Source organism: Chamaea fasciata, unplaced genomic scaffold (assembly GCF_029207755.1).
Source record: "Chamaea fasciata isolate MVZ Bird 193981 ecotype frontalis unplaced genomic scaffold, bChaFas1.0.hap1 SCAF_8, whole genome shotgun sequence".
Classification (NCBI taxonomy): domain Eukaryota; kingdom Metazoa; phylum Chordata; class Aves; order Passeriformes; family Sylviidae; genus Chamaea; species Chamaea fasciata.
This window is the reverse complement of record NW_027094093.1, coordinates 29948063-29963082: the sequence shown is the minus strand read 5'-3', so window position 1 is coordinate 29963082 and position 15020 is coordinate 29948063. Positions and strand designations below refer to the sequence as shown.

General features: G+C 48.3%; 1 protein-coding gene across 1 annotated transcript in view; it reads right to left on the bottom strand.

Annotated features, from left to right (window-relative positions):
- Window positions 1–1626: 1626 nt before the first annotated feature.
- LOC136293479 (TGF-beta receptor type-2-like) overlaps window positions 1627–15020 on the bottom strand; it is a 30820-nt gene continuing 17426 nt past the window's right edge. Inside the window, exons 2-7 of the mRNA XM_066190300.1 lie at window positions 13705–13855; window positions 11662–11864; window positions 7840–8642; window positions 7586–7727; window positions 6264–6391; window positions 1627–2429 (exon numbers count right to left, since the gene is read on the bottom strand). Coding sequence (XP_066046397.1) covers window positions 2217–2429; window positions 6264–6391; window positions 7586–7727; window positions 7840–8642; window positions 11662–11864; window positions 13705–13855 — 1640 coding nt within the window. The 3' untranslated portion in view covers window positions 1627–2216. The remainder of the gene's footprint in view (window positions 2430–6263; window positions 6392–7585; window positions 7728–7839; window positions 8643–11661; window positions 11865–13704; window positions 13856–15020) is intronic.

The following is a 15020-nucleotide window of genomic DNA, read 5'->3' as shown; positions in this document are numbered from 1 at the left end:
CATAAATAGATCTTGAATCTTGAATAAGTGGCTGTCTTTAGAGGTGCTGTGCAGCGTGCTGCTGCTCATAGAAAACAGAGTGTGACAAGTCAGCCCTGTTTAACACAGGCATTCAGGTGTGTAATCCTGATGGATTTGTGTTTCATGGAAAAAAATGCACTATGCAAATTGGGTTGTTCAAGATTTTAGGCATGGGCAGGGGAAAAGATAAAGTTTTTCAGCATATTTATAGTATGAACTGTCCAGCCTAGGATGAAGACTGTCTCCCCAGGAGAATTTGGATTTCAGCCATCAGAATCAGAGGTGCAGCCTTCAATGTCTAGTTTGCACAGGCTGATCCCCCTCTTTCCCTGTGACCTGTGGGAAGAACAGGTCAGAGTGTCTTTTAAATCCTTTTGAGCTTGGAAGAACGAGTGAACACATTCATCAGTGTGTCCAAACAACTTGGTGCAGAACTTGGTTTGGAAATTCTGCACAAAATACTATGAGAAGGAAAGATTGGACAGCCTGGAGGGGAGTTTGGTGTGTTCCTGTAGTTTTTTATCTCCATGACAGAAAAGCTGCCCCATGCTCTGTTTCTCTTGTGCTAGAGCAGTGGTTAATATATTAAAGAAATGAGGCTGAAGTCGGGTGGGTTGGAAAAGGTGTATTTGTGGGGAACTGGGGAGGATGTGCTTCAAGAGAAAAGGGTTAACTTGAAAAATTGTGGTGTCAGGAGGTAGCAGCCAGGTGAAGATTAGTGAGAATGACAGGTGTGATCACAGTTGCAGATAGCATAAATGGTAGCTAAGCAATTTTTTTTGTTATTTAGATTTGGTGCAACCTAATTCATTCCCCTTCTGTCCTTCTTTGAAGTGTTTAGAGACAATAGGCTTTTAATTTAGCAGCTGTAAAAACAGTCCAGGGAGGTGGAAACAATAGGTAGAGAAGAAAAGGTTTTTATATGAGTTAGTGCTGTGATACCCGAGCACTTAAGAGAACCAAACCAGTCCTGCAGATCTGCTTTCCTGCTCCACATTGAGCAGCCTCTGCTGGAGAAAACTTGTGGCTGTTGCATGGTTTGCTCCCTTCCCCTCTTTCTGGGCTGATCCACGCAGCTGTGTGGTGGCAAGAAATGTATTCCTCTCAGATGCTGTCCCAAAAAATACACCTCTGTGTAGGTCAAGTCACCTCTGTGTGTCAGGTATGGACTTCCAGGGCTTCAGAGCACCTGAGCTTTTTGCTCCCAAGGGCGGAGGGATTTGCGTAGCACCAGGGTTCAGAGTGAGGTGTGACTTACCTTTCCTTAATTGCTTTCCAGAATAGGGGCAGCCTGGGTTGATCTGGTGATCCTGGGAACAAAGGTCTCAGTTCAGTCTGATTGTGTTTCCCCAGGTGGGGTAACCCAGCAGGAGGGTGTGAGAGTTTCCAGAAGAATTGGCCAACACCATGTGTTGATGCTGTTGCTGTGGCACAGATCTGGCTACAGGTGGCTGGAAACTAGTCTGATGGGGAGAAGGATTGTCTAGATAGCTTGCACAGAGAGCTTTTAGGGTGAAGCAGCCATGTCTGCACTGGTGACTTCTTTCTTTTTTCTCTCTCAAAGAAGCTTCACACACCCACCTGAACTATCAATTAACCCAGGAATTCCCCAGTGAGGAAAGGTATGTTGGAGTTGCATCATATCAGGCTTTTACAAACTGGATTATTGTGGATCTTTGCACAATGTTGCATGAGTGATTTTCTTGGATGTCAGCATTTCTTCCATAGAGGGTGCAGTACATCTCATGATGTCTTTTTTTCCTACTACAACAGATTTTATGTGTGTGTGTGTGTAGGCCCTGAAAAAGAGGAAAATGGTTTTAATCACTGCAGAATAAGTTAGAAAAGAAACTTGTATGACAACATGGAAGGACTTAAAAAAGACAAACATGGAATTCAGATGCATATTAATAAAAGATTAAACATTATTATTTTAAAAAACAATAAAAGGAATGCTTTGCATCATTATACATTTTAAGTAAGTACAAAGTCAGCTCATATAATACTGTTTCACTTTAACCAAAATATTGATTCCACAGTTCACTGTATCTGTGGGAGGAAACCGATCTTATAAATAATTTATGTACTAGATCTTAGTTCCGTTTTGAAAAACAGTGAGGGTTTTTTTCTCCCATGAGTTAAATGCTTCCCCCATATCCTCTTGTTCCTCATGATGAGGACTTCTGCCTGCTGCGTCACTGAATGTTTCTGCTGCCGTCACTGTCCTGGTGCTCCTCACCTGGAGCAGCTGTTTTGCTGGCTTCGTTGTCCATGTTGTTGTTGAGGATGTCATCACAATCCATCTGTGCCATCAGGTTGAAGCGCTCAGCCACGCAGTGGGCGGTGAGCCGCGCCTCGGGGTCATGGTCCCAGCACTCCGTGATGGTGTCGCACAGGAAGCGCATTCCCTGCAGTCAGAAGGGCTGAAATTAGGAGCGGAAGGCAGGAAGAACGGGATCTAACACAGTCTCAGTGGTTTACCACACTTCTGACAGCCTCCTGCAGAAAGGCTGTTTTTGGCCAAGCTTAAGCACAAGAGGAATCAGCCTTGGTAAGCTGTGGATGTGCTGATGCTTCCACTGGCACTGCTTGTGTTAGAGCAGCAGCCTCAGCTCTCACAGCACCTGCTGCCAAACATTCCCCACGCTCCCTGGAAACTGGCTTGTGTTGGCTGTGAGACTTAGAGCCTGTTTCCTTTCAGCCCCTATTTATTTCCTGTCTCAGCCTTGCCTGTTTGGATCAGAGCATCCTAAAATCAGGAGGGACAGGAGAGGTGTGGACAGTGACCTGTCTAGGCTGCTGGCTGAGCCCAGGCCTCTGAGTTTGAGCTGTGCCCTGCCTGTTACACCTGGAGGGAGGTGATGGGGTAGGGAGGTGGTTTTCAAAGGTAAGTTTGGAAATAATTTCTTAAGTCTGATTTGTTTTTGTGGCATTCTGTCAAACACTCATTGCAGTGTGCAGCTGAACCTTGTTCTTTTATCACAAAACAGTGTTTTGGTTGAGATGGCCTGAGGTGCTTCCCAGTTGACTCCAGAGCATATGGAGTTCCTCTCAGGTACACTGCTTACATCTCCCAGAAAGCTGTCTTTTTTTTTTTTTTTTTTTTTTTTTTTCCCCTCCAAGTTGGGTAGGGCTCTGAAAAGAATCACAATATTTTGGGCCTAGGGACAAAATAAATGGTAGTATTCAGCTGGTGCTTTTCCCCCTCTTTAGCTAGAAGCACAGCTAGCACCAGAAGCTATGTTGAACCTTCCCTGGCCTATGTAATTCCATCATGTGCTATTGCTCTTGGCATCATTGTCAACTAAAGTTGGAACACAGTGGAAAAATCATTATTCTAAATAAAGCTTCATGTTTTTCAGTGGGTTTTATGTATATCTTAACTTGCAGTTAAGAGAACCCTAAAGTTTCGTATTGACTCACTCAGGAGGAAAATCCAAGTCCTACAGAGATGTAGGATCAGTTCCATCTGCCCTACTGTACCTTACTCAGAACTCACTGCTCACTGCTAAGGTTCATTGTCCTAAATCTTCCATAATAGACACAGATTGGAGAGAACAGGATTGTACAGCAAAACTGACAGATGGTATGTTTCAGCACCTCTGACGTCACTCATTTATTAGCTTAGTTGAAAGGATTTGAGGGTAATTGATTACATGCAAAAGTGAGCTAGCTTAGGTGAAGCTTTTAAAGTCATCCTGTTCTCAAACAGAACATCCAAGATTTCCTGTACTTATTTTTCCCTGACATCATAACATTCATTTGCAGTCTGCCTTGTGGTGATGATGCTCTTTTGAATGGTATAACTGAAGCATCTTGTTTGGCTTAAAAAATGAGCTTAGTTTGGATTTTATATTTGATATCTGTTTTTCTAAGTTTCCAAAGGATGCTGAGTTGTACAAGTGTATTTTTAGTGGCAATAATTGACTTAAGCTTCCACTGCTCCTTCCTGTCCTGCAACAGCCTCTGGTTGTGCCAGTACATCAGTCTGTTCAGCTGCTTTCTGAACCAGGTTCAGGAATTTACCTACCCTAAAAACATTTTTTTTTTTTTTTTTTAATATGCTGGGGTGTGAAACAAGGTAGAAGCACAGACCTAAGGGGTCTGTAAGTTTTCTTGGAAACTGGGGATGAATTTTTTCAGCTGACTTTGTTGTGGGGCCTTGCAAGCAGTTGCCCTAAAGCTGCTATTGGGTGAGTCAGCCCTGTCAGGGAAATTAGTGCTGACACTTGCTGAAAATCAAACCATGGTCTTCACTTGACTGAGAGCAATCTTGATGGTTGAAACGTGGAAGTAGCATTTGGAGCTCTGCAGGAAACTTATTTTCATTAGTGGAAACATCTATGGGTGCCTCCCATTCAGATGAGTGACTTGTCACCCTTTCTAGGTGTCACTCAGCACTTCCTCCCACGAGAAGCCAGCCTGGACCCCCGGAGTGGCACAAACCGGTGGTTTTCTGCTGCTTCCCAGCAGATGGTGCTGCCCAATTCCTCATCCTAGGGAGAATGGTTGCAAAATGCCTAGAAAATGCTGTAAAGCCACACTTGTAAGATGTTTATTAGATCAGCAGAGATTAGTCAGAGAAAAACTTTCGGCAACATGATGTGGCTTTTCTTCAGTGACCATCAGATGCTCCAATAAAAGTTCCCACCTTATAAGCCTTGCTCTGTTTGCCTGCTACACCAACCCAACTACAGCAACATTGTTTCTGGGAGGGTACTGCAGTCGGCCTCCCTTCAGCCCTGGGAACAGCACAGTTAAGCTCACACTCTATCAAAAGTGTGATTTTTGACAGTGCAAGCCGTTGTGTATTTTTTCTGTAGTTTCAAAGTTTATCAGAGACTCTGGGAGGTGAACGTCTCAGATGAATACTCAAAGGCTTCAAATATGTGGCACTGCTGATGGAAGTTCCTGTATTTGCCTTTGTCAACAAAAAAGGCTGGGTGAGCTCCAGAAATGGACTCTGAAACTGGCTGAATCAGAAACTGGCTGATAAACTCCCTGGGGGTCCTGCAGAAGCCATGGATTCATTTGATGCTGTTTGCAGTTTTGGGCAGTCAGGTCAGCTGTGAGTCTTTGGACAAACATGGTTTTGAGAGGAGACGGTATAGGGAACATGTGGCCTCCTAAGGTTAAGGAATTCTCTCTTTTAGCAAAGCCTACCTCTGTGTGCCAGCAGGGCAGGGTGGGAGCAGAGATGGTGTGTTTTACGGGTGAATATTGCAAAATGAGGCACTGAGCACTGCAAGGTTCTGAAAACCAGCAGACTTGATGTTCGAGCTTGATTTTCTGGTGAATGGGAGTGTTGATCAGCAGATGGTCTTTTTCCACGAGACGTGAAATTCAAGAAGTACCAAAGTCAGGTAAGATATGGAAGTCACGATCAGCATGCCTGTTACCCCTCAGTGTCCTCAGTGTGTGGCAGAAAGCAATGGCCTGGGGCAGAGGACTCTTCAGGGCCGGGAGGGAGCTCTGTTTCTCTAGCTGGTTGCTCTGGGTGTGCTTGTGGGTGGTTTTAACAGAGCACATTTTTTCACTGCTGAAATGTTCCTGTTCTAGAACACTGGGTAATGCCCTCTGTGCTGACATGCTTTGCTTTCAGACCCTCTGAAGGCTGGTGAAAGACTTCCCTTGACAAGCCCTGAGCCTTGCTCAGTCCCTGCTCTCAGCTTCACTCACTTTTCATGAGTGTTTCACATGAAGGAGATGCTTCCTGGTTTGGTCTTCCTTGTAGTAATGGAAATTTCTCTCACGTTGAAGGTAATTTTGAGCTTGAAACCTCCACAGCCAAGGAGGCAGAAGGCTGGATGTGCCCCACTTCCCCTCTGTCCCTGCTGTGGATACCTGTGTGTGAGGGACAGTGTGTTTCCTGAGCCTTCCAGACAAGGTGCTTAGGGGAGAAGTGGGGTGAACTGCAGTGATTTACTGTTTCATGAGAAGAGCTGCACTGAAGTGGTCCATTTTGCATATCCTCAGGGTACCTGAAACCCATCACCTGCCATTCACAGCTTCATGGCTATTGATCAACACATTCTGCTGTGCCCGTGGCTGGTGGCCTTTGTGCAAGGAGGAAATAAGTCCAGTGTGACTTGTGTGGGCCCAGCCATTCACAGTGGAGCTAAAAGTAGATCCCAGGAGTTCTGCCCACTTTTCCTTTAACTATAAAATTAATTTTCCAGGCTGGTTTAGTGAGGAAGGACAATGTGTGTTGCTCTTTTCTGAACCAGCTGCTCCCAGCTTACCTGGTGGACCAGCCAGCTGCTTGGGATCTCGGGCCGGCCTCTGCCATGCAGCACGATGTCCCTCATGGTGTCCACACAAGGTTGCTCCTGGACTTTTGACCCAAAAGGCAGCTCATAATTCTTTACCTCTGCAAGGAAGCAACAGAACATTACAGAATGTTTCTAATGCATTCCCTGCTTTGTTTTGGTATGGCCCACTGGATGAGAATGGATTTGTTTTTAATAGTCTCCAAAAAAAAAAAAAAAAACCAGATCTGGAAACAATTGAGAATTTGAGCACAGAAATGTAGTGCTGGGTTTTCACATAGAGGTTCTTTTCAGAGACAGCACCGAGGAACCATCTGACCTCCTCCCCAAACCCAAAAGATGCAATACAAAGGACTTGGTTTGTCTTTGGGCGAGACAATTTGAGCAGGCAGAAAGGACTGTGCTGGTGAGGGATGGGAGAGGGGTGACTGTGACATGAGAATCTCCAGATTTCTGCTACAAGCAGGGAATGGGTTAGAGGAGAAATGGCTTTTCTGGTAGAGCAACCCCACATTGTGGAACACCAAGGAGAAACTGGCTGTTGGCAGAGGTGAGAGGCCACACTGATTTCTGCCAACTCCTGCCCAGACGTGAATGCAGGTGAGATATGAGCAGGGAGAGATGGCCTGGGAATGCTGGCTTGGGAACAAAGGGGCATCCAAGCCTGGCAAGGGCCTCCCACTGCTGCAAGACCATGGGGCTTGCAGAGCAGTTGGAGCAGCTTTCTGGCCAAGAGTTGAGGGTTCCTGCAGTTCTATGGGCTTGTATTGTGAGTAGGTGGGATAGGGAAGGAAGGTACATTGCAGCAGGCATGGGCTAACTCCAGGGGAGTTAATGAAATGTTTTGCTACACACAGTTGTAGACGCCAGGATGTGGCTCTGGGAAGTGACAGGGTATGTCTTACTTTCAGAGGCTGGGGTTTGTGAGTCCTCATTGCAACATAAGCTCTCTGGTATTGTCTGAAGGAAAAAATGGTTGGTGAGGGGGAGGCAGCTTTGGCTCTTCCTGCTTGGTTTGTTCGCATCACCAGGACAGGCTCCATGGGACTTGGCAGCTCATCAGCTTTGAGCAGGGGCTGGACCAGATGTCCCCATGGGGTCCTGTCCTGCTCCTTGACCACTGAGCCACCCCCGCTTAAGCCATAGCACACAGAGGAGGGGAATCTGTCACCAACTCTTGGCAGCCCTGCAGGGACCTGGGCCACCCCAAGTCACGTCTTGTGCCATCAGCTGGGATGTGGGAGTAAGGGGGCAAAAAGGCACACAGCAACACAAAGCAGGTGCAATGCTCCTACCTCCTACCACTTCACATCTGGAGGCCATTTCCCACAAAACAAGGGCCATGGAGTAGACATCCATCTGCTTGAAAGACTCCAGATCTTCCAGGTTCACTCTGGACTCCAGGACCTCTGGGGCCATGTACCTGGCGGTGCCCACCTGGCCACAGAGAGGAGAGAGACATTAGCAGGGGTGGGCGAGGACTTCAGCCACAGGACATGGGGGTGGCTGGGAAAAGGCTCCTCCGGAGAGGTTGGTGGGTCAGACTTGCCTGGCCGCTGTTGGCAAAGTCATCCACTGTCAGGGCGGGGTCGAGGCGTATGGCGATGCCGAAGTCGCAGAGCACACACTCCTGCTCGTTCTTCACCAGGACGTTTGTGCTCTTGATGTCGCGGTGGGCGATGGGGATTTTCGGGCGGCCGCAGGCGGTGTAGTCACTGTGTAGGTGGGCCACCCCGCTCACCAGGGACCCAGCCATCTTCTGCAGGTCCATCCAGCTCAGCACATGGCGGGAGAGGTAGTCCTTGAGGTTGCCCCGGCTGTGGTAGGCGGTGATGAGCCAGTACTCCCGGCGGGGCCCCGTGCCCCGGTCCTCGGCAGTGAGGAACTGCAGGACGCTGTCGTGCCTGAGGCTGGTGTCGGTGAAGATCTGGCTCTCATTCTTCCAGGAGGAGTATTCCTCGCAGGGGAAGATCTTCACGGCCACAGTCTCGTACTGCCCCGAGTGGCTGTGGCTCAGCTTGGCCCTCCACACCTCCGCGAACTGCCCTTTGCCCACCATCTCGTCCAGCTCGATGGGGAGCAGCTCCGCGGGGCGGCTGCTGGCACGGCTGGTGCCGGCTGGGCTCTCATCCATCAGCACCGACAGCTTCTCCTCCCGCTCGGCTGCCTTCCCCTGCTCCAGCAGCGCCGGGGGCTGTCCCTGCTTCCCACCCCACGCCTTGGCTCTCTTGCGTCGCTTCTGCGTGCGGCAGAGGTAAAATATCACCGTGATCATCACCGCCACCAGCAGCGGGGGCAGGAGGCTGATGGCAGCCACCGGGATCACCTCTTTGCTCTGCAGCATGGAGTAGCCTGAGGGGAGGAAAGCAAAGGCGAGGTGCTGCTGCTGCGGGTCTGCCACAGCTCGTTTTCATCACGCGGAGGAGGAAAATATGCAAAGCTGTTAATGGAGCGCAGCCCTTTGCGGGGCCGCACAAGGGCTCATCCCGACACAGAACCCAGATGTCGGCACTTAGCAAGGGGACTGACCGGTTTTGGTCTCAAATTTAGCTCCATTTATCAACAGAAGACGCAGGCCAGAATCGTTTGGATGGGTCTGTGTGGCACAAGAGACTACAAAGGGCTTTTGGGGGGTCCCAGGTGCTGCTTACACTTGTGGCGAGGGGAGCGTGGCTGGAAATAACAATGATAAATCTGAGGCAAGGCTTGAACACAGCAACTCTCTGAGAGGGCTTGGGGCTGAAGCTTTGCGGGACCCCTGTGGAGCTAAGAGGGATGCTGGGGGTGGGCAGCGTGCAGGACCACCCAGCCCAGGGGAGTGCCGGGATGCTTTGCAGGATAATTAGCACACAGGAGCATCATTTCAGCACTTGTTGGCCAGTGCTGGCATCTCCTTCCTCAGCCTGCTACAGCAGTAACCCCAACAATCGCCAAGGCATGGCTGTGTTTGTTTTATTTCTTTTGAACCCCCTGTTGGCCTTCAGTGTGTCAGGGGGAGGACACGCACACAAAGCCATAACCCTCACGCAACATATAATTGTCTGATCCTTTGATGTTCATGATTCCTGGAATAAACATGCTGACTTCAGTAGAGATATTCAAGTGAAATCTTACTCAGAGGTTTTTCTGCCAAGTATAATAACCCAGGGGAAGAGGGATAAGAATCATTCCATAAGCAAAACTCTCACTGCTTGACCTCAGTGTGTGCAGATCATAATTCAGGTTCTGGAAAAACAAAGCATTTAGCTATTTTCCTTGGCAAATTTCAAAAAAATGTGCTGCAGCTAATTTCTGCAAGGCTGTGAAAGCGTTTCTAAAATAGGCATCAGGTTTAAACCACAAGATCAACCCGAACTGATATAAATCAATAACTAACTCAGGAATATGTTTATTTTGGAAAGTATTGGGCTTGGATATCACCTACTGCTTTAATGGATTTAACCGATGCTTTGGATCCCATCTTTGAAACTCTGAAGAAAGAAGATATTTTTAAGGGAGTTGCATGCACAAGTCCCAAAAAGAGGAAGTTAACACAACTTGAGGAAATTCCTTTGTGAGGATGCCCCTTCCTGATGGAAGTCTTTTGAAACACTGGGGTTGCAGCAGGGCTTAGACCCCTTCTATGGAGAGCAGATGTAGTTCTTCTGGCAATAACCACAAGTCTGTAAACCCACACCTTGTTGAGCATTGCTGCATGGGTCTATCCATCCCTGCTGAGGGGATGGGGACCTCCAGGGGCTTCCTCAGCTGGAGCACAGGTGGAAAGGACCTGCCATGCACCACCCTACCCAGCATCTCCCCAAGGTCTCACCCGGGCTTCTGTGTGCACAGCTTTTGGAAATGATGGCTCTGTGTGTTCATTAACATGGTCACTGAGCTCTGATGGAATCCTCTGCACCCCTAGTGTGAGGGCAGTACCACCCAGCAGCCCAGACCTGAAAGCCGAGCTTAAGGAATCGAGAAACAGAAGAAAATCTGCCTGCTACACCTGCTGGAGAAGTGCTTGTCTCTGCTAGATATTTCTCTGCTCAGGAATTGTCAATACCATTGAATATGACCATGAGCTAATATTTAGAATGCAAATGATCCCTTAAAGCAGAAGAAAAGGATATAAAGAATGGGGTCTGTGAGCCTGGGCTTTGCCTAAGCTGGTTGCTGGCCCATATCTAAGAGGAGAGAGTTGTTAAAGACCTGCAGTGGTCTTGCTCTGACTCCCAGGGCTTTCCACACTGGCTGACAGGAGGAGGCTGGTTATGGAGCCTTTGCTGGGGGTGGCATTTCCAATGAGCCAGTTGTCATTTTTGTGTGAAATTACATATCCTGGCATCAGCTTTGGGATCTGACTATCTCTCCCTAGAAGTGTGTGTACCTGTTATGTTTGGCTGGGGAAGCAGCAAAGAACTGCCAGATTTAGCATTATTTGCCTCCATAAAAGTGGCTTGTTTGTTCAGAGAATTTGCATTTCATGTGATGTTTTTCTTTTTTCCTTATGTTGCAGGAAAAGCTATGCCACTGGCTTGCAGATTCTGCTTAGGCTCATTTTCAGCATCTCCTTGTTCTGTGATTATGGAAAATTGGAAGCATTTTATTTTGCTTTTGTTACAGGTTGGATTCTTGATGGACACATGGATAAACCTGGTCCACTTGGAGTTGGGGAGGTTTAGACAAGCCCTCAAAGGCTCTGGTTGGAAATATTTCCAAGGTCTATGACCCCCCTGAGGTACAGAAATGAGCTGCCTCTAAGTTTTCCCTCCTGTGGATTTACAGCTCCCATTGGATCTCCAGCCATGTGCAGCAGTGTGCCAAGCCACGCTCGTGTGTGTGCTCAGCACTCAGGTGGCTCCAGCTGTCCCTTCCCAGAAGAAACACTGCTGCAGGAATTCCCAGGAGAGCAGCAGGGGAAGCATTCCTGTGTGCCCAGCCCTGTGCCCCAGCATCTCCACATCTTCAGGTTACAGCCATGAGGGTTGTCAGCAGTCCATGTGGGTGTGTTCAGGGGCAGGATTTGCTCAGATGCGATTTATTTAAAGCTTTTAGAGCTTTTGACTCACACCAGCTTACACCATCTCCTGGGTTCCCCAGTTGATTCAACCTGTGCTGAAGGCACTGAGAGATACGGTGGATTTTCCATCACCTGATGTTTCCAGCAGACAAAGGCTGGAGGTATTGCTGTGAAGAATGGTTTGGCCAGAGACAAAATGTTGGACTCAGTAACAGGGTAGAGATTTTAACTGATTTTGTATAGCGATGTCAAAGAAGGTGGCAAAAGAGCCTCTTCTGCCATTGCATCTCCTACTCTGCAGGAAATACAAGGGATTTGTTGTCAGTGCTAGATGTTCCCCCCATAAATAACATTAACAAAAGCACTCACCATTGGTGTGGTTTTCAAAGATGAGTTTGTCATTGCACTCCTGCTCATCCACACAGCCACAGATGTAGATGATGCCGTCCTCGCTGGGCTGGTGGCTCATGATGCAGCGTGAGGTGTTGTAATTGGGCACCATCAGGTTTTCGATGGGGCGCTGGGGGTTGTGGCAGAGCGTGCTGATCCTGATGCTCTCGTTGTCCTGTCTCCTGCATGTGACAAATGAACAGACACAGTGTTTGCCTGGCAGTTTGGCCCTTGTGTCACCTTTGCGTCACCCTAAACCAGGTTCTAAGATTGTTTCTTTCAAGCTGTGTAGGGAATGACTTGTTTGCAGTGGCTCTGGTACAATTCTATCCACATGTACTTATAGGACCGGTGATGGGGATGACTGGCCCTGGAGAGGCTGCAGCATTGCAACTACTCCTGGTTGCATTAAAAGAAATGACAACCATTCATTACTTTTCCAGGGACAGTCCCTAGCTCCTGACCTGGTGGTGCAAAGCAGGGGGATGAAGGTATGGAGAGATTTCACAATGTCTTTGAGGTCAGCTGGGAAGTCAGACATAAAAGCCAAGAAAAGATCCTAAATTCACCACCGTCTCCCTAGTGAAGTCCCCCAGTTTCAGCACTCCTCACATTTTGGGGGCTACCTGGTAATTTGACAGAGGAGCTCCCAGACGAAGAGTCCTAAGAGGGTGAGATCCTTTCTGCCAAGGCTGGGCCCCTGGAGGACCTGAACATGAGGCCAAAGCTGCTGCTGTGGCTGAGATACCCACTCAGGACAAGTTTGGATGATCCACATGTGCCTCTGCAAGTGAGCAGCAAGCAGCAAGGCTGGCCCGGAGGTGAGCCCTCCCTGCAGGGATTTTATTCTCTGAATGAATTTTAGAATGGGATAGGAGATGCTGGGAGGGGCTGGCAGGTTATTTCTGACTGCATAGCTACCTCACCCCATCTGATACACGATGCAGGGTGCACCTCCATCCTGTGCAGTGGGATTGCTTCCCTAGAATGGGGATTCCTGCTGCAGGGGCCTTGCTTTTTCCTGTACATGTAAGCTGTAAATGGGAAAACCCCAGCAACACTCTGGATTGCCTACCCAGGATTTAAGGTGGCTTCTCCATGTGTGTGCAGGGGAATTTGGGGCAGGGGGTGGATTTTGTTGTTTGTTTGTTTGGGTTCCTTGTTGTGTTTTGCTTTTTAAAGGTCCATAATGCAACAATTAGTTTGAGGCAAACTCCTACTGAAAGCTGGCATACAGCATTCACACTAATTAGCAGGTTGAGATAAAGCCTAGCGATAAGTGCTTGGCTGGCTTTCACTTTGGCAGCCAAATTAAAAGGGAAAGTGGAGGAAAATCACTCTGGGCAGACCCAAAATGGATGTTTTTTTTTAGTTTTGCTCACAGGGACAAAAAAGCTGGGGGAGGCACCCTTCCGGGCCAAACCATGCAGTGTGTGCTTGGCCTGAAATGCAAGACTGTGTTTCCTGTCCAGGCACCTCTTGCAGGAGCAGAAAAGGACTTTTTCCAGGGGATGGGAAAGGGGTAGGTTAAACCCAGTGGGTTAACCCCAGTGTGGTGCCAGCTCAGATGTCCATGTGCTGGATGGGGACTGACCTTGGCTGCACCCCTGCATGTGAACTGAGGTTTCACCTGCCTGATGCAAGAGGACATCATAGGTTTGGAGGTCAGAGTTGCTGGTTTGCCCGTGGGTTCAGCTTGTAAAGTTAAATTCAGAGGTTTATGGGAGTTTATAGGTCCTGCAGCAAACTTGCCAAGCTTTGTGTCAGGCACTCAAAAGCTTAATTTATTTAGAAAACAAACTGGTACTATTTACAGGGCAGACCAGTTGATTTTTTTTTTTTTTTTTTTTTTTTTTTTTTTTTTTTTTTTACTGTGCATTGTAATTTTAATTATAATGGAGTCAAGGAAAGAGGAAGAGAAAGTCCTGGATTACTGCAACAGGCAATAACACAAGCACAGAGGTACACACATGAACCCCTTCTTCCCCCCTGCCTCCCCCTGGGGAGGGAATTTCCTCTTACCATATCGCCACACAGATCTCGTAGGGGTCCTCGCAGTAGGAGTTGAGGTTGCAGTTGCTGTAGCACACCTTGTCCTCGCAGGCTGGAGGTGTGGAGTCGCACCACTTGCACAGGTTGGTCTTGAGGCTGCGGCGGGCGCCGGCGCTGCAGGCTGCGGGCAGAGAGGGGCTGCAGGTCAGCGCGGCCGTGCTCGCCCTCAGCGGGGAAAAACCACGGCCATTCCCGGCGAGTCACACAGCCAGGGGAGAAGGAGCCCCAGCTGACCTCATTTCTCCATGCATTTTGTTTAAAGCTTTTGTTTTGCTCTCCGTTGCCCAGTCAATTGTGCTTTGTGTTATCCCAAAGCCTCGAGGAGATGGGAGAACGCTGCCGGCAGGTCCCGCCGAACGAAAGCCTGGGAAACCGCAGAGAATCACGTTTTCCCTCTGCTTTTCCCCCACCATTTATCATCAAGGGGAAATTTACTTCTTCCTTTACAACCTAGGCTCAAATTAACATTTCCCCTCATCCCGAGTACATTCGGTGTTGGAAAAGGGAGATCTCCGTGTCTCTGTATGCCTGAAGACTTCATTTATTCCCCTCTCGGCAGGAAGAGAGGTGCTGGGGAGGGATGTACGGCCAGGCTGGGACAGCTCCCTCCTCTCCTGCTGTCTTCTCGTCCTCCCCCTTCCTGTTCAATGAGGCCAAGCTGGGAAATGTGTTTGCTCCCCACTCCCCAAGTATCTGTGGCTGAGACTTCCCAGGATCTGGGGCTCCATTGCCCGCTGTGCCCATTCCAGCACGGGATGCTCTCCTGCCCCCGGAGCCTCAGATCTGCCACAGCAGCAGGAATAACTGCTGCCTGTGGGGAGCTGCTCGGCCTGTATCTCACAGGCATAACATTATCTCTATTTTTATAGAAAGGGTGCATGAACCATGCTTGGTTAAGGGAGAAATCCCAGCTAAATTTAAACTTCCTGTCTTAAGGCTGCTAAGTGTCTTAAAAAAAAAAAAAAAGCCACCGAGTGGCTTATGTAGAAATATGTATTTATACTTTTTTTTTTTTTCACTTAGATATATGCACTCTAAAGTGTTCAGGTATGAATCTGAACTACAGTGGCTAATTTTTTAAGGTTTTGGTCATCCATGATTCTCTGGCTGCCGTGTCCTTAAACCAGCAGTGCTGGGTGCTCCCAGCCCCTATGGAAAGGACATTCATAATTTGCTGTGCTGCCACAGCCCTCAGAGTTTTCCATCACCAGCTGTAAGTTTGAAGAAAAAAAAAATTGCAAAATCCCTGCCTATGGCTTGGGGAGCCTCAGCCCCTGCAAGCAGGG